At 34.6% G+C, this 18,573-nt stretch overlaps 1 protein-coding gene across 4 annotated transcripts in view; it reads left to right on the top strand.

Moving 5' to 3' along the window:
* CCSER1 (coiled-coil serine rich protein 1) overlaps positions 1-18,573 on the top strand; it is a 1,491,420-nt gene that overhangs the window by 1,176,621 nt on the left and 296,226 nt on the right. The window contains exon 11 of one of the 4 annotated variants that reach the window (XM_060416881.1): positions 7,517-7,562. The exons of the other annotated variants lie outside the window; for them this stretch is intronic. Coding sequence (XP_060272864.1) covers positions 7,517-7,562 — 46 coding nt within the window. The remainder of the gene's footprint in view (positions 1-7,516; positions 7,563-18,573) is intronic. 4 annotated transcript variants of the gene reach the window in all.

Below are 18,573 nucleotides of genomic sequence, written 5' to 3'. Positions count from 1 at the left end.
TGATTGCACATGTTCCCATCAGACCTTCTACCTATCTTAGAAAATGATTATTGAAAATAATTCAGCATTCTCATGATCGTTCCAGATCATAGGAGACTGTCACTTGATCTACTCATTGAATTGATTCAAGTGTCACTTTCCCTCTGGAAATCTATCAGGCTAATGCCTGTCTCTCATATTGGCCAGCTCACTTCTTTTCCGTGAATTGTTTGCCCCTAAACCTATGCTTCATGGGGTCTCGGAGTCAGACACGACTGAGTGACTGAACTGAACTGAAACCTATTTTAGTTACAGGTGTCATTTAAATCTCCCAGTCATGTCTGACTCTTTGTGACCCCATGGACTGTAACCACCAGGGTCCCCCGTCCTAGGATTTTCCAGGCAAGAGTACTGGAGTGGGTTGCCATTTCCTTCTCCAATTATTAGATGAACTAGTTAACATTTAGGTGATCAGATAAAACAGGCAAGTGAAAAGGATGAGCACATGTTGAGTTTTAGAAAGTCTTGAAAATTATAAAATTTTGGGGGGGGGGAGTGAGCAAATTCATAGAAAAAATCAATATTCAGATTGCTTTGTAAAAAATTTAAAGCTCTAAGACCACTCTAAATTAACTTCAACTGAAATTTGGGAAAGGTACATTCCTGTGTGGCTTTGCAAGAAAGAGGGAGGAGAGTGACTTACTAAACATTCTCATTCAAGAGGCCTCAGTCCTATACTAGAACATGGATGAATAAATGGCTTTCCTTTTGTTTTAAGTTGAAATGTTTAAAATATGGAAAAACATTTTTTGTGATTCTTGGTTTATAGACGCTCTCCAGTAGCTGATGAACTAGTCCTGATTTTCCAACTCAGAAGACACTGATTTAATGTATTGTATTATATGTTGTAGCCTAACAAAAGCTATATTCTTTGGCTGTGAAACAGTGCTATCATACAATCTCTTCCTTACTATTTAAGCACCATTTTACTTTCAGGTTTACATTTCTCTTATGTTTCTAAATATTCTGCATGTTTGATTACAGGTAGTTGAAATGTTACTGTACCTTCAATATACAAACTTAGATAATAGTTCACATTAAGCCAATCAACACATAAAATTTCTAGAATTATCTCCTTTCTTTTTTGCCTCCCATAGTCTACATATTTTTCAATTTTGTATATAACAATCCATCTGAACATTAGTTGGGAAAATGGTAAGAAAAGGAGTTGGTGAATGTAGCTTGTAGCAAACCTGAGTTAAGCTTGGACAATCTCTTAAATGAAATGTTTTCATTACTTTTTTAAATTCTCTTTTCTTTTTCCATAAAAAGAATTAAGTGTATCATAATTGGTACATCTGTATCACATGAGAAAATAAGTTTAAAAAGAATGTTTACCTCTATAACAACAAATTTTTTGATAGGCTGTCCTTAGTATTCATTTATTTTCCCTACTTTTGTAGTGTGAATAGTACTGACATTGAAAAGATTTTAATTTCTATTGATAATAAATGAACACACTGCCAGAAAGAGGATCTAAAATAATTAGAGGAATGCATGTCAAGTCTTTCAGGCCCTCATATTAACACACAGTGCATGCTGCTTCTTATTTCTGCAAATGTCAACCTTCTTTTTGATGTGTCTTTTGGGAAACGGTTCGCTCTGTTTCAAAGGCGTATAATAAAAGAAAAGGGCTTAGGGCAATATTTAAGCAATGAAAGAAACACAGGACATTTATGACTAACTGGGAGGAACTGATTGCCTTTGGCTGTGCCTTGGGAAATCCCCAGGAAATACAGTAAGTTGTGATTACTATTATAAGTTAAAATGATATAAAGCATGCAGAGGAATTTGTGTTTTCCTTGTGGGTGAAAGCATTTCATATTCTCAGTGTGCCATCTGAGTTCATACCCACCACTGTGTTTCTTACTGAAGTACTAGCAGGAGATGTATTTTTGAAAATTACAGAAGAGTAACTTTCAAGAGATTCAATTTAAGAAAAGAGAATTTAAAACTAAGTTCATGTAAGAAAGTATATTATTTTCACATACCTCAGTTAATGTCTCTCATAAACTAGTAGTAGTGACTCAAAATCAATGATATCAAAATTTATACTGCAAATGTTTGTTAAAATATCTGTGTGAAATGTATTATAATGTGTATAACTATATAACTATGGCAAATAGAAAGTCTTAGAGGTAGGCAAAAAGGAAAGTCATAAATATAGTTTTCTCAGTGCATTTTCGCTGTGGTTATTTCCTTAATAAAAATATAATTGTTTAGATCTCCTATCATTATTTGGATGCTATAAAATGCATTTATAATTCCCTATGGGTTTTCATTTCTGAATTTCTACCAGGTTGTTGAGAACATAAAGGGAAGTATCTCACAAATCCCTGTTATTTTGTTGTTGTTTATTTATTTAAAAATCATTTATTTTCCCCCATGATAGTTAAGAGATCCAACACCAATCCTACAATATTGTCTCAGCTTTATTGCACTACTTTCAGATTTAAGCTGTGAAATTAAATTTCAAATTTAAATTTAAAAGGATTCTTCTTGAAATGAGGTCTAAAATGCTAATGGTAGATATTCAGTCTGACAATCACTATTTTTAGTTATGTAAAGGAAAACAAACTGGATCCAAAACTGCACTCTATTTAAAGGCACTGTTACCTTGTGAGTTCTACATACTGCCTTGTTTGATTAATGAACAAGTAACTATCACTATATGTCATCCAAGGTGGGAGGATCAAGGGCATGTCTTTGGCTAGTCTATAGTACAAGAAGGATTTTAAAAGGGTAATTTTTTTAAAACATTCTTAATATTTTTAATATAAATTTAATTATTTTAATTGAAGGTTAATTACTTTATAATATTGTATTGGTTTTGTCATACATCAACATGAATCCGCCACAGGTATACACGTGTTCCCCATCCTGAACACCCCTCCCTCCTCCCTCCCCATACCATCCCTCTGGGTCATCCCAGTGCACCAGCCCCAAGCATCCAGTATCATGCGTTTTAATATGTTCAACTTGTGTGTTTTAATGAAAGGTTAAAATAAATACCTAAATGAGAACAAAACTAGTAGCGTGTTTTCTTATGTAATTTAGGTAGCTAAAATACACACACCTGAATGGTTTTGGATTTTAAGGAATTGCCAAGCATTTTACAATCTACATATTTCCTGAAATGTGAACACATCTCTGTTATTTAGTGATTAAATTCTGAAACATTACTCTTATAAGTTTAAAATGGAAATCCCACTAAAAAGCATGAAGGCATGTAGAAATATTTATATGTTTTTCAGAAATATTTGTTTTCATTTAAAATCACATACAGTTCAGTTCAGTTCAGTCGCTCAGTCGTGTCCGACTCTCTGCGACCCCATGAATCGCATTATTCCACAATATTTAAAATGGTTATGTTAACTAAATCTTGCTGTTTCCACATATATGTACTGTGATGGGACCAAGGTCAAGTTTTCCTTTATCAACTTCATTCTAGAAGTTGAGCATTCTTATAAATGTGGAAGTCATAAACAAGTCTAAGTATTTTCTTGAACAACTAATTGTTTCTTAAATTATTTCATTACAAAGAAAACTTTAAGAGGACCTAAGGTAGAGCCAGAAATTCTGATTTTATAAAAATGTCATGCTCCCATAGGTTCTAATTATGTAATTTTAAATAGTTTTATAGGTCTTTAATCTTTTATCTGCAATTCTGAGATCCAAAATAACAAACAAGCAAACGAAAATTCCCTGAGAACTTAAAGTCCTTCTATAATTTATTTGGTAATCAAATCTAGTCTGATCTAAATTGATAAGAGGCTGTTTATAATTTTTAAAAGTCATAGTGAGGTTATATTTTTCCTAGAGAAATATTAATGTCTTTGATTACTTCAGCCTTAGACTTAGCTTGGGGTATTATTTTGCATATTCTGAATAATTCTGAATTCTGAAAAACACTGGACACAAGGCTTTTGGATACAGGGTTATTTAAGAATTTTCTTATTCAAATTTTCATTCCATGTCTTGCTCTGTTTAGCTCTTTGATGTGCATGCCTGGGGCTAGTAAGTTCTAAATTTTTATTGAATTATGCTTAAGATATCATTTTAACATTTAGCTCAGGTAAAAATGATATTGACTCTTAGCCTGATCAGATTTTATATTTCTCCTTTTGATCTTGGCGTTCTGAACTAGGACTATAATCTGTATTTACCAAATATTTCCAGAGGAATAAGAAGGTATTACGGAAGTTCATCACTCTTTGTATGTACGTGTGCTTTTTAAAGCATTTATTGCATTTTCTTTTATGTATTTCTGGTTTTCAGTTGTTTTCCTTATTCCAAATCTTGTGTTTATTTCGAGTCTTATTATAACTAATATGGTTTATAATGAAAATCACCATATTCACATCATTCACAGAACAGCCTCTAAGTGTGTGGCTAGGTCCTCATATCCACTAGATCACAGAAGCTTAGCAAGAGCCAAGTAAGTTCCTGGTTTGAGGGAGCCAAACGGCTCAGTTCCAGGCCTCTCTCTGTCACAGTCTGGCTTTGTAAGATGGGAATTCACTTACTTCCCCCTCTTGCTTGTGGGAATGGGAAAGACATTATCTTATAGGTATTAATATAAAGTTATGTGCTTCAGATACATGTTTGTCATTTCTAATATAACAGTACATATGAAGTTAGCATGTCCATGCTAAATTGCTTCAGTGGTATCCAACTGTTTGTGACACTATGGACTGTAGCCCACAAGGCTCCTCTGTCCATGGGATTCTCCAGGCAAGAATACTGAAGTGGGTTGCCATGCCATCTTCTAGGCGATCTTCCTGACCCAGGGATGTCTCTTATGTCTCCTCAGGGGTGTTATTAAGCACTGTGAAAAAATAACAATATTCATGAACTATACTGCCTGTGTGAAAAAAGTCCAGGCATGAAGTATTTCTATGCTAGATTTTCTAAGCTCCTACAATTGAACACTGGCTTGTTCTTTACTGAACCTTAGATGAATAAGGAGAAGGCAATGGCACCCCAGTCCAGTACTCTTGCCTGGAAAATCCCACGGACAGAGGAGCCTATTAGGCTGCAGTCCATGGGGTTGCGACTTCACTTTCACTTTTCACTTTCATGCATTGGAGAAAGAAATGGCAACCCACTCCAGTGTCCTTGCCTGGAGAATCCCAGGGACAGGGGAGCCTGGTGGGCTGCCGTCTATGGGGTCACACAGAGTCTGACAGGACTGAAGCGACTTAGCAGCAGCAGCAGCAGCAGCAGCAGCAGAGAAGCTTTAGGATAGGGAAACTATCTGTGTGATACGAAAATGGTAGACATACATCCTAAATGTCCATCTATAAAATGGTAGATGCACAACACAAGAGTGGACCCTAAGGTATATTGTGGACTCTGGGTAATAGTGATGTATCAGTGTAGGTTTATCAATTATAGCAAATGTACCCTTATGGTGGGGATATTGATAGTGGAAGAGGGTATGCATGTCTAGGGGCAGGGCTTATAGGGGGAATCTGTAACTTCAATTCAGTTTTCCTGTGAGCTTAAAATTGCCCTAAAAACTAATCTTTTTTTGTATGATTCTATTGAGCATAAACATATAACTAAGTGACTCTGAAAAGTGTGATGAAAAGTACAAATACAAGTCACCTGAGCAAAGTGCAATCAAAAGAAACTTAATTGATATAGAAATAGGCAAATTGAGGGGAGAATTCTGATCTGCAGAGACAACCAGAGAATATATGTGTACCACATAACATTAAGTTTGTCACTGAAATTAAAGAAGTGTCATACAATCAATTGCTTGAAGTCAGTCAGATAAAGCCAAGGAATTAGTCAGTCAGATAAAGCCAAGGAATTCTCCCTGGGAATTTTATTGAGTTACTCTGCATTTAACCTAACTGTGACCTTTATAGCAAGTTTCTGGAGTATTGTGGTTTCTTTGAAGTGTAGGTTGCAATTTTTTGATCAAATTTACTCAGAAATCTCCATCCAGGACAAAATTTATTTAAATATATCCTAGGCAAATCCTGGTAAAGCACAGGAAAAGGTCATGTGTCTTCCTCAGTAGATCCAGAGATACAAACATATTCATAGACAAAGAAAATTTAAGCAGCAGGTTTGCATGTCTTATTTATCATCCATCAATGCAAGCATGCCGACACTTTATAAGATAGTTTTCTCTTTGGTATACCTTTATACAAACCAAGGTCATAATATTCACATTTGCTATTTTTGTTAGAAGATAAGTTTATGAAATGCCAGCAGCAGGGATCATTTTGTAAATCCTCCATTTTAATTACTCAACTAGTTTTTTTTTTTTTTTTTTTTTGGAGCATAGTTAATTAACAATGTATTAGTTTCAGGTGTACAGCAAAGTGATTCAGTTATACATATACATGTATCTACTATTTTTCAAATTCTTTTCCCATTTAGGTAATTATAGAATATTGAGCAGTATTCCCTGTGCTATATAACAGGCCCTTGTTTGTTAACTGTTTTCAGTATAGCAGTGTGACCTTTAAAAACTATAGCTTCTTAACTGCTTCTAAATTAAGTCTAAAAGTAACTTGATTCTACAGAGTTTTCTTATCAGAAACAATGGAAATAATAATAAATAAAGGTAACATTTTTAACTGCTTCAAAGACTGTTGTGGAAACTGATATAATGCTTACCATATACTAAACATAAGAACTTCAGAATAAATATTCAATAAATATCAGTTAACCTTTTTCAGATATTCTCATCATCTGTTAATTATATGTATAACGAACTATTGATTTTCACAGAAATCTATTCTTACCTAATATTTTAAAACCTCTCTTTGAGTATATTATTATATCATTTTGTGATAGAGATCAGTGCCAGGAATACAAATATACAACTTGAATTATAGTATGCGTTTGTACAGAGTTTAGTCAACGAAAGGGATATAGTAAGGTTGTTCTAACTTTGGTGTCTATCATATCCAATTACTATTTTTATTTAATAACTTCTCTCTGTTTGATTATGCTATTTTTCAGTGATTAACTTTTATTAATGCACAGATTAGAGCCATTTTATTTGAAGTCATTATTTTTCTATATAGTTTGAGGTAGAAAAATAGCAGAGAAAATACTAATACAATGGTTAGTTTAAGAATTTGAGAAAATGTGTTCATCAGCTAAGGAATTGGTACAAGGGAACCTACTTTTTAAGGAGGCCACTTCCTAAATATCATGTGTTCTACATTTCACAAACCTCCCTTTCTGTCAAATTTAATTGTTCCTATCTTTTGCTGTAACATTCATTTTACTTTTTTTTTTTAGTGTATTACATATCCTTTCTTAATTTCTTACAAATATTTGTTTTGATCTTTATGTTTACCAAATGGAATAACTCAAAAACCTTATTTAATAAAAGCATCTTAAACTGTCTTTATTTTGAATTTTTTTTCATTTTCTTTATTCATTTCTCCACCATATTCTACTGTTACTAATGATCAGTTGCTCCAAAAAAAATGTGTTTTATTTACAGGGCACAGCTTATGGAAGTGCTCCTGTACCTTCTCGCAGGCAATTATGTGAGTCTCTTATATTCAGCTCTGTGTTGTACACCTGACAGTCTGTTTCTGTGCTGTAGCATGGCATGCTGATTGAGACCAAATGCCCCAGAGTCAATATGCAATCCCCACTGTTGTATATTACCTACAGTGTGTTTGTAATAAACGGTTCTCTTTGCCTTTTCCTTACCTGTTTGTCGTTACCCAGCCCATTTAAGAAAACTGCAGTGCAATGTGGCCAAGTGTGCTGAAGCTTCAAGAATGGCTCAAAGTCTGGGGCAAGACTAGAAGTGGCTCTTATTTAAGTTTATTTTCACTTAGCAACAATAATAGCACTTTGTTAACCAAATCAGTAAGCTTTCTTAAATCCTAACTTCCTTTACAGACTTGTTCAAAGGACCCTTATATCATACACAGCTGTGTTTTAGTCTTTCCTTGAAAAGGAAAAAAATCCATTAAAAAAAATACTCTTTCTAGTGAATTTAAAGCAAGCTTGACTTTCCAGCCACTTTATTTCCTAAGTCTTCATATTTAGAAAATTTAAAATGATCTGTAAATTTAGATAGAAAACTTGGATTTTACAAACTGGCTTACCTATATTATAAATATATGCACCTTGCAGAGAGTCAGATATTTGCTCTTCATCTCAGGAGATTTCTGTGACAACTTGTCTGCTTTAACATGAACATTTTGTCAATGAGAGATGTATATGTAAATTTAATATGTAGAATCTCCTGAGTGCCATCAGACTTTGAGAATGAGCTATTTTCATCGCCCATTTCCACCTATGTCTCTTCTCTTTTCCCACGCCAGCATCCATCAGAAAATCATGATTGTTTTACCTCCATTATAGAGTGCTATAGCAATACATCACATGATGCTAATTGTTGTGCCTAGCAATAAATGCCAAGTAGATTCATCTTAATATGGTGTTAAAGATGATTCAAAGGTATAAACCTGTTTGTATAGTTTTTTCTTTACTATTGGCAAAAGAAATACATAATTTGGTGACATTCACTGAGAAGGATCTGTGAATCATTTACAAAAAAAAAACACAAAAAGGAAAAAAAAAAAGAACTGTGGCACTTTATACCATTATAAAGATGCTTAAATAAAAAGCAGAAATATGTACTTTACTATCTCCTTTTCCATGAAAGAATGCTGAAGGTTTAGATTCTTATGAATGAAGCTATAGTAGAAAGAGCTGCTAATGTGAATAAAAGATTGGATTTAGGTATATTAAATATTCTTCTAAAATTATATGATCATTAGCTGGTCTCTAATTATTCCTTGCTGTTATGTCTTTTTACCTATTTCCCTACCATATGACTTTCTAAAATATACTGAAATTATGGTTTATTTTAGGCTGATGCAGTATTGTTACTAAACCCAACTTGAATCCACTAGTCTCTAATCAGTAAAACCAGTCTACTGACACCAGGTTGTGGTGAAGGAAAGTGCAGTGCTTATTGAAAGACACCATACAAGAAGTCCAGGGCAGCTAATGCTCAAAAGACTTGAAGTCCCAGAGATTGAAATGGGAATCGGAGTTCTTATTCATGGAGCTGAAGAATGGACTTTATGAATGTGCAAACACTCCCAGTAGCAAGAAAATAGGATTTATTTTACAGAAAAGAAAAGTATAAAGCTCTCAGCATAGACACTGAGAGGGAATAAAGAGTCCCCCAAAAGGTGGGACTTACAGCAGTTTATATGCTTGCTAGTATTGATCTGTACATTTTTTTGATTGGCTCCTGTCCTTAAAATATGTCATTTCTAACCAGTCAGTTTAAAGGTCACTGTTTAACTTAATATCTTTATGGATTCTCTTGATCCTCAGATTAAGTTGCCACCCTTTCTCATGCCCTCTGGCCATTTTACAAGAAATCAGATATATGGGCTAAAGATTAATGAGCACCAGTTGTCTTTCCCTAGGGAATATGGAACAGAAGTTAATTACGTCCCTTTCCTGGATCTGAGTGTTGATACTTTATCAGACCAAGGACAAATTCCAGGAATTCTGGAAAGAGGATATAGTTTTAGGTTAATGGAGTGAGATGTTTATTGAAAACAAGACCAAGGTCTCAGAGTCCTACACTGACAATTTGTTTGTGAGTCCTACACTCACAATTTCTACCTCAGTAGGTTTCAGGGAAGGATTTTTAAAGCACAGTGAGGAAAGGTAGTCACAGGGTACGTGATCAGCACTGCACAGTTCTCTGGTTGGTTGATGATGAGGTGACAGGGTGCTATCACCGGAGTTAGCATTATCATTCCTAAGGCTCCCAGACCTAAATGCTCATGGTCATCAGGTAGTTAATTTCTTCCACTTGGTGGGGGTTTTGACAACTGTAAAACAACTCAGGAGTATGTATCAGACACTGTTTTCTGTGTCCTTCAGGGAGGAACTAAAGATTCTGTGACTGTTATATGACTGCTTTTCTTACTAATTCTCCTGCCTACCTGCATGCTCACAGTCTCACACGCTAATTCTTGAGCCAGACTTTTGTGACTCATGGGACTCCTGGAAAACTGTAGCTTTTCTACAAATATGAGACATGGTCAGGATGTGCAGAGAGGGGTATGTTCTAGGAAGGCCTGATAGGGTCCTTCTCAGTTACAGTATTAACTGGTAAAAATTGAAAACTATAGCCAGATCACAAACAATATAAGAAATATGCTGATTTCCTTTAGCCTTTTTTTAAAGTAAAAAGTCATTATTATGCATGTAAGTTAGATTACCTTAAAGGCAGGAGTGTCTGTTGTTTTGGAGATAGAGAAGATATTCTTACTAGAGACTTCTGGGAATGTAAATTCATTGTATGTGCCCTAAACTCATGAGTAGAAATAGAAAGCTTATGAAAGTTCAATGTTTAATTTGGACTAAGCTTGTTCTTGCCTGGAAATTACATGGACAGAAGCAGGCTACAGTCCATAGGGTCAGAAAGAGTCAGACATGACTAAGTGACTAACACTTTCATAACAAGCATATTTCTTGACTTTTACAAACTCAAAGTGTATAATATAAAAATAATACCATATATTTGAGGTTTCAAATAATTGATTCTAGTTAAATGAGAGTAAATCTTACAGAAAACAAAGAGAAAAATAAAATGATGGGTGGTTTCTCTAAGCCTAGGACATACATTTGAAATGTTTCCTGTACCTTGATGGATAAGACCATAAAATGGGTATTACTCTCCTAAACATATGGACATGGAAATAGTAAACTTACAAGTCATGAATTTGTGATGCTAATTATCACATTTCCTTTTGGTCAAGTAAAAGTCTTCAGATCTCTGAATTACCTGTTAGTAAAGACTCCTGAAGTATTTGTAATGTTGGCACCTATTAAAGATATGCCAAAAGAGTGAATGTTTATTCTACACAAGAACATCACAATATTCATATTAAATATCTTCAATCCTACCCTATTCCCTAAAATCAATGCCTATATTGATATCTTGCAGCTGATTCTTGATTCTAGTATTTTATATTTTTGACTATGTCAGAAGCAATGACTAATACTTTCTTGAGATTACAATTAACCAAATTTTTATTCTTTTTTTTTTAATTCAGTATTAAGAACTTCCTTGTTTAATGGTCATCACTTTAACTATTTCAAATATATACCAATTTTTAACAGTTCTCTTTGGTCATAACTTGACACAGAACCAGCAACAAAAGATACATTAATTAAATGATGAGGTACTGGCAAGGCTGTGATTCTACAATGAGAAGAGTCTTTATCATCCCTCACAATATCTTTGTGTTATTTACCATCCTATTGTAGATGCCACTTCTGTTTCATTTTCTTCTTTCTTTGCTGTGCTTGTAGCAATATAGAAAGAGGCTTCAGGAGTAGAGAGAACTTGAAGAATGTTTCTTATCACTGTCTTTGAAATATACCTTTGGAAGACATGTCTGGGGGGGTACTACAAACCTTACATCAATAAAGCAGTGCTTATCTAGTTCTGCATTCTTAGGGAGCAAAGACAAGTATATTGTGTCTATAAATTCACAGTTACATCCACAAATATACTGGGGATTGAGGAAGTTCTGTTCTTCAGAAAATAAGTTTCAGTCAGAAAGAAGATAACATTTAAATGGCATAATGAAATTATCGATATACCACAAAGAGAAGACAAGCTAATACAAAAGACTGGTAGAAAGTGGGAAAAGTACAAAAGAAAAATGTAATATATGTTATAATCCTATAATTTACAAGGAAAATGTTAAATATTCTCTTTTGAGACCAAAAAAATAATAGTTTTGCATTTAATTGAACTTACCATTTTGAGCTGCTAAAAAGTAAAAAGCTTGCTCAGTTATGATTTAAAAAACCGTTTTCTCTGATTTATAGATATTTGTGACTGTCATAATAGGCTATTAAATTTGTTTAGGTAATGACTATATATTAAAATTATATGTAGATATTCTAGTTTCAGCTTGACATGTAGATAGCTGAAAAGAGCATTGTTCCTACCCTTATAATAACAACAAAAATCCTAGGGAAAATATAAATTCAGTATAAGTTCAAGGAAACTTTTCTTGAACCATCAGAGAGCTAAAGTCATAGTGCAAACAATTAACCGAAGATAGAAGTAAAGACAAGTACCTTGTGAGGGGAGACCATATGTAGCAGACACAATTAGATAACAGTAAGAATTCTGTTAAATTTTGGTCAGCCAGCAGGCAAACATAGCCTAAGAGTATAAATAGAATGAGAATTGGACTCACTGGTAGGATCTTCTTGTAGGCCTCGCTAGATTCACACATTAAAATATTGGCAAGAGTCCTGTGAAAGTCTCTCTTTAGCTGAAGGTCTAAAGAAGGGATCTGTAGCTACTATAGGAAAGGCACAAAATTTCACCCAGATGCTTCTTTCCTATTGTCCGTATAGAACAAAAGCCTACAATATAGGGGGAAAGCAAAACCACACCAGTGAAAACCGATTGCAGCTGGGAGAAAAGGATCCTTTATTCCTGGGACAGGGACAAGAATACATGATGAACACAGAACTACAGCTGGAAGAGAAGACACACACTGAGAAGGCCACATCTGTGAGACTCTGGAACAGACTGCCTTCTTAAAAGTTAGGCTCAATCAGAGGAGCAGAGAATGATTCACTTTCTGTTCCATAGACTAACAAGCAGCGAGTTATAAGTAATTAGAGATAATATGGCTGGGAATGTTACAAGAATGTGGAAGAAAACCCTCTCTAAGAGCACATGTGCAAGGGAGAGACTAAAGCTGAGGTGGACCGTAAGTTTAGAAAAGCCCCTGGCAAATCAGTTTGTGCCCTAAATCCCAGATATCATTAGAGAATATGGGCAGTTGTAGGTAACCATAGCATCACTGGGCACTTCCCTGGTGGCTCAGACGGTAAAGCATCTGCCTACAATGCGGGAGACCCAGGTTCAATCCCTGGGTTGGGAAGATCTCCTGGAGAAGGCAATGGCAACCCACTCCAGTACTCTTGCCTGGAAAATCCCATGGACGGAGGAACCTGGTAGGCTACAGTAATGGGGTCGCCAAGAGTTGGACACGACTGAGCAACTTCACTATAGCATCACTAGAAAACTTAGTTCAGCTCTATGTTGACCCAAATGTCCATCCTAAAGTCTTAGCAGAGGAATAGCATTCCAATTTCCAGACATAAAATTTATTCACCTAAGTCTCTAGGGTCCTACACAACATGTCTGGCTTTCCACAAAAATTTGAAGGCATAAAGAAAAGCAAGAAGAAACAACACACTCCCTATGGACAAACAGAATCAGATTCAGATATTATGCAGATGTTAGAAATATCAGAAATGGAATTAAAATAATAATATGTTAAATATGCCAATGGAAAAGTTTGACAACATGCAAGAATAGATGTGTGATTTCAGCAAAGAGAATTATAAGGGTGAGTCAAATAGAAATTGTATTTATTAAAAGATTGGCAACAGATGAAGAATGCCTATGATGGTCCCATGTATAGACTCAACATAGCCAAGGAAAACATCAATGAACTTAAAGATAGGTTAATATAAATTATCCAAACTGAGACACAATAGGGGGGGAAAAAGTGACAGGAAGCCCAGAAAAGAACATTCAAGAGCTGTAGAACAATGTCAAGTGGTCTAACGTGTAATTGAAATCTCATTGGGGAAAAGAGAGAGAATACTGATGAAGAAAAATGGCCACACATTTTTCTAAAAATATCTGCATCTAGCAAATTACAGATCCAAGAAGCTTAAAGACCACCAAACAGGTAAAGAAAAATGAAAAACACACCCAGGCATATCATATTCAAACTGCTGAAAATCAAAGATAAAGTCTGAGGTAGCTAGCTATAGGAAGGAAAAAATACATTACATACAGAGAAACAAAGATGAAAATTATAATAGACTTCTCATCAAGAACTTCATCAGCTAGGGAGGGAGAAACAAACTGGAAATATAGAATTCTATAGTTCAGTGAAGGTGTTCATTTACTCAGTAGTGTCCAACTCATTTGCAACCCAGTGGCCTGTAGTCTGACAGGCTCCTCTGTCCATGGGATTTTTTTCAGACAAGAATTCTGGAGTGGGTTGCCATTTCCTGCTCCAGGGGATATTCCCGACTCAGGTATCAAACCCAAGTCTCCTACATTGGCAGGTGATTCTTTATCAGTGCACCGCCAGGGAAGCCCAGTTCAGTGGCTGTATCTTACAAAAATGAAAATAAAGAATTTTTAAGAAAAATACTGAGAAAATTCATTACCAGCATATATCCACTTTAAGAAATGTTAAAGGAAGAAAATAATAGCACTGAAAATGGAATAAATGGAACTGAAAATAGACTTCTCTGATCTATACTGCTATATGATGTATGACATGTTATGACTTAATTTGTTAACCTTTAATTAGATTACGTAGATTTAATTATACTTACTGCTGATGCTGGTTACCAGGCGGCAAAGTGGTAGAGAATTCATGTGTTAGTGCAGTAGCCACAGGAGACACAGGTTTGATCCCTGGGTCAGGAAGATCCCCTAGGGTAGGAAATGGCAACCCACTCCAGTATTCTTGCCTGAAAAAATCCCATGGACAGAGGAGCATGACAGGTTACAGTCCCTAGGGTCATGGGTCACAAGAGTCAGACACGACTGAGTACACGCACATACGTACTTACTGCTAAGGTATTATCAAAAATAATTATCACCCCTTAATCTTTTCCACCTACTATAACAGAAATGCCATAGATCGGATGGCTTAACCAAACATTTATTTCTCATAGTTCTGAATGCTGGCTAGTCCAAGATTAAGGAGCTAGAAAATTTGATGTCTTATGAGATCTCAGTTCCTGGTTCATGCTGGCTTTTAACTTCTCACATGGCAGACCGGGTGAGGGAACTTTCTGATGTTTCTTTTATGAGGGCACTGATCCTATTCATGAGGGTGCTGCCTCTCTAAGACCTCACTTCACAGTATCATCTCATTTAAGATGAGGTTCAATTTATGAGTTTTGAGGGGATACAAATATTCAGTCTACAGTAATCATAATTTCAGTATTTTTGTATGTTATCTTATCTCTCTAATAGTTAATTTATGTCTTTATTCTCATGTATATATATATATATATATATATACATTTATATGTCAATACAGTTTTTTAATGGGTATTTAAAGTTAATGATGAAGCAGAAAGTGGGCATGCAATAAGATACAAAGTAGAGGCAGGAACAATGCTATTAAAATCTGAATGATCCAGTAATTCATTTCTTATTTCATAATTCTAAACCTCAATGACTGTAATATGTATTGTCATGTTGTCACAGTCTACTTTGACCAAAATCGGCATATTTTTATTATAGTTAAAACACTAGAAATTATTCTAAAACATAATGACAACACTGAAGGATTAGAAATGGAAATTCTAAATTTAATTGGCAAGGAATATTGTAGGCTAGTACAGTAATAAGAATAAGTATAATCCTGCTTTCACATTTTTCTTTTAAATAAATAATGAGGTAGGTAAATGAATTGTTACTATCTTTAAGAATTAGGGGGCTTCCCTGGTGGCTCAGAGGTTAAAGCGTCTACCTCCAATGCTGGAGACCCAGGTTCGATCCCTGGGTCGGGAAGATCCCCTGCAGGAGGAAATGGCAATCCACTCCATTATTCTTGCCTGGAGAATCCCATGGCTGGAGAAGCCTAGTAGGTTACAGTCCACGGGGTCACAAAGAGTCAGACACAACTGAGCGACTTCACCTCACCTCTTAAGAATTAGGACTAATCAGAATAGTCTCTTAGAACTTTGAAAGTTTTTGAGTATTAACCAACATCTAATTATTAAAGGAGTAAATTTTTCCTTGCACATTGTCTTATGTTATTTTATAATTCATTACCTTCTACATATTAAAAAGTATGTCAGCACTCATAAGGTGCCACATCCTACTAAAGTTTACATAAAATGATTAGGTCACTAATGACATAGAAATGAAAGTCTAGATTAAGGCAACACATTAAACAAATATGTTAGTACCAATAATTTAGTAGTTGTAGCCAGTTGATAAATAGTTTGAGGGTATATTTAACTTAAGCCATTATGACTTTTCTTGGAGATGCAGATAGGTTAAAAGTTTCCAGGTAGGGGTAAAATATAAGAAATTATCATAGACTAATAATATGGAATTATAAATGATCCTAGAGATTATTCCAACCCATCCATATCACAAATAAATCCTTGAAAGATTAAATAATTTACCAAAATCCAAGTCTTATTGACAAAGTTGGGCTTCTAACCCACTTTTCCTGTATCTTTTTTTAAGATTCTTCTTAAAATTTCTATCAGGTTATCATCATTTTTCTGCTAAATTTTATGGACTGTTTTCCTCTTTCTATAAAACTAAGAGATGATACCAATTAACTCAAGGAGGATGAACAGAGTTTATCAGGTACAGTAAAGATGTGAGCAATAACAAGTCCAAGGAGATGGAGCAGCATGTGGAGAGGATGGCAGGAGCCAGGCTACAGCTTCTTTGAGCCTCTGTGCATGGCTCAAAAGGCTGAAGGGTTGAGTCCTTTTGCAGTTGAAGTATTTCTTTGCAGTGTTGGAAAGGGCCAGTTTCTCTGCTAGAGGTCATACTGAACTCATAGAAGCAAGTATTGCTATTTTTTATTGAAATGTATTTAATTTACAATATTGTATCAGTTTTAGATTTATAGCAAAATGATTCAGATTATTTTTCAGATTATTTTCCATTATAAGGATATTAAAATATATTGAATATTGTTACCAGTGTTACACAGTAAATCATTGACACTTATCTACCTTATATATAGAAATGTGTATCTGTTAATCCTGCATTGCTTATTTATCCTTCTCTCTACTCCTTTCCTCTTTGGTAACTATCAATAAGTTTGTTTTCTAAGTCTGTAGTCTGCTTCTGTTTTGTAAATAGATTCATTTGTATTATATTTTAAGATTCCACGTGTAAGTGATATCATATAACATGTCTTTCTCACCTGACTTACTTCACTTAATATGATATTAAGTATGATATTCTGTAAGGCCAGCCATGTTGCTGCAAATGGCAATAATTCATTTTTTTGATGGCTGAGTACTATTCCATTGTATAAATATAACACAACTTCTATTGATGGACTCTTTGGTTGTTTATAGGTTTTGGCTATTGTATATCGTGCTGCTATGAACATGGGGGTGCATATATCTTTTCAATTTAGTGTTTTTGTTTTTCCTTCATATATATAACCAGGATTGAAATTGCTAGATTATATGTTCTATTTTTAGTTTTTTGAGGAACCTCCATACTGTTTTCCATAGTGGTTGCATAATTTACATTCCTTACCAACAGTGTAGAAGGGTTCCCTTTTCTCCACAACCTCTCTGCCACTTATTGTTTGTAGATAGTTTGATTATAGCCTTTCTGACTGATGTGAGGTGATACTTCATTGCAGTTTTGATTTGTATTTCTCTAATAATTAGAAAAGTTGAACTTTTCATGTGTCTGTTGACCACCTGTATGTCTTCATTGGAGAAACGTATATTTAGGTCTTCTGCTCAATGTTGATTGGTGTTCGTTTGTTTTTTGTTTGTTTTAAGGATAATTGCTTTACAATATTATGTTAGTTTCTGCTGTACAACATGAATCAGCTATAAGTATACACATATCCTCTCCCTCTTGAGCCTCCCTCCCACTGCCCATCCCATTATTAATGCATATATATGAAATCTAGAAAAATGGACTGATAAGCCTATTTGCAGGGCAAAATAGAGATACAAATGTAGATAATGGACTTGTGGACACAGTGGGGTAAGGAGAAAGTGGGACACATTGAGAGAGTGGCATTGACATATATACACTCCCATGTACAAAATAAATAGCTAATGGGAAGCTGCTGTATAACACAGAAAGCTCAGTTTGGTGCTGTTTTTGTTTTGGTATTGAGTTGTGTGTGTTGTTTGCATGTTTTGGAAATTAATCCCTTGTTGGCTACATCATTAGCAAATATTTTCTCTTGTTTCATAGATTGTCTTCATTTTGTTGGTGGTCTTTGCTAAGTAAAAGCTTATGAGTTTGATTAGGTCATATTTGTACATTTTTGTTTCTACACATTTTGGCTTGGAGGACTTATCTAAGAAAATATTGCTGTGATTTATGTCAGAGAATGTTTTACCTATGTTCTCTTCTAGAAGTTTTATAGCGTCCTGTTTTATTTTTATGTCTTTAATTTTGAATTTTTTTATATGTGATGTGAGGGAGTGTTCTAATTTCATTGATTTCTTTGAGGCTGTCCAACTATGTTTTTTTTTTTAAATTAAGTTTTATGTTAGGCACTTATTTTTTGTTAAAATTTAGGATTTTTTTTATATTTGTACAAGGTTATGTTCAAATAAGCACTGTTAGATTACTCACATAATCTTTAGATATTTTAAGTCTATTTTTCAGTTTGTTGTGAAATGAGAGTACTAATAATCTAATATTCATGTCAAAAATTGGATATTATTGGACATGAGTATAGATACAAAAATGTTTCTTTT

Source organism: Ovis aries, chromosome 6 (assembly GCF_016772045.2).
Source record: "Ovis aries strain OAR_USU_Benz2616 breed Rambouillet chromosome 6, ARS-UI_Ramb_v3.0, whole genome shotgun sequence".
Lineage (NCBI taxonomy): Eukaryota > Metazoa > Chordata > Mammalia > Artiodactyla > Bovidae > Ovis > Ovis aries.
This window is presented reverse-complemented; position numbering and strand designations above follow the sequence as displayed.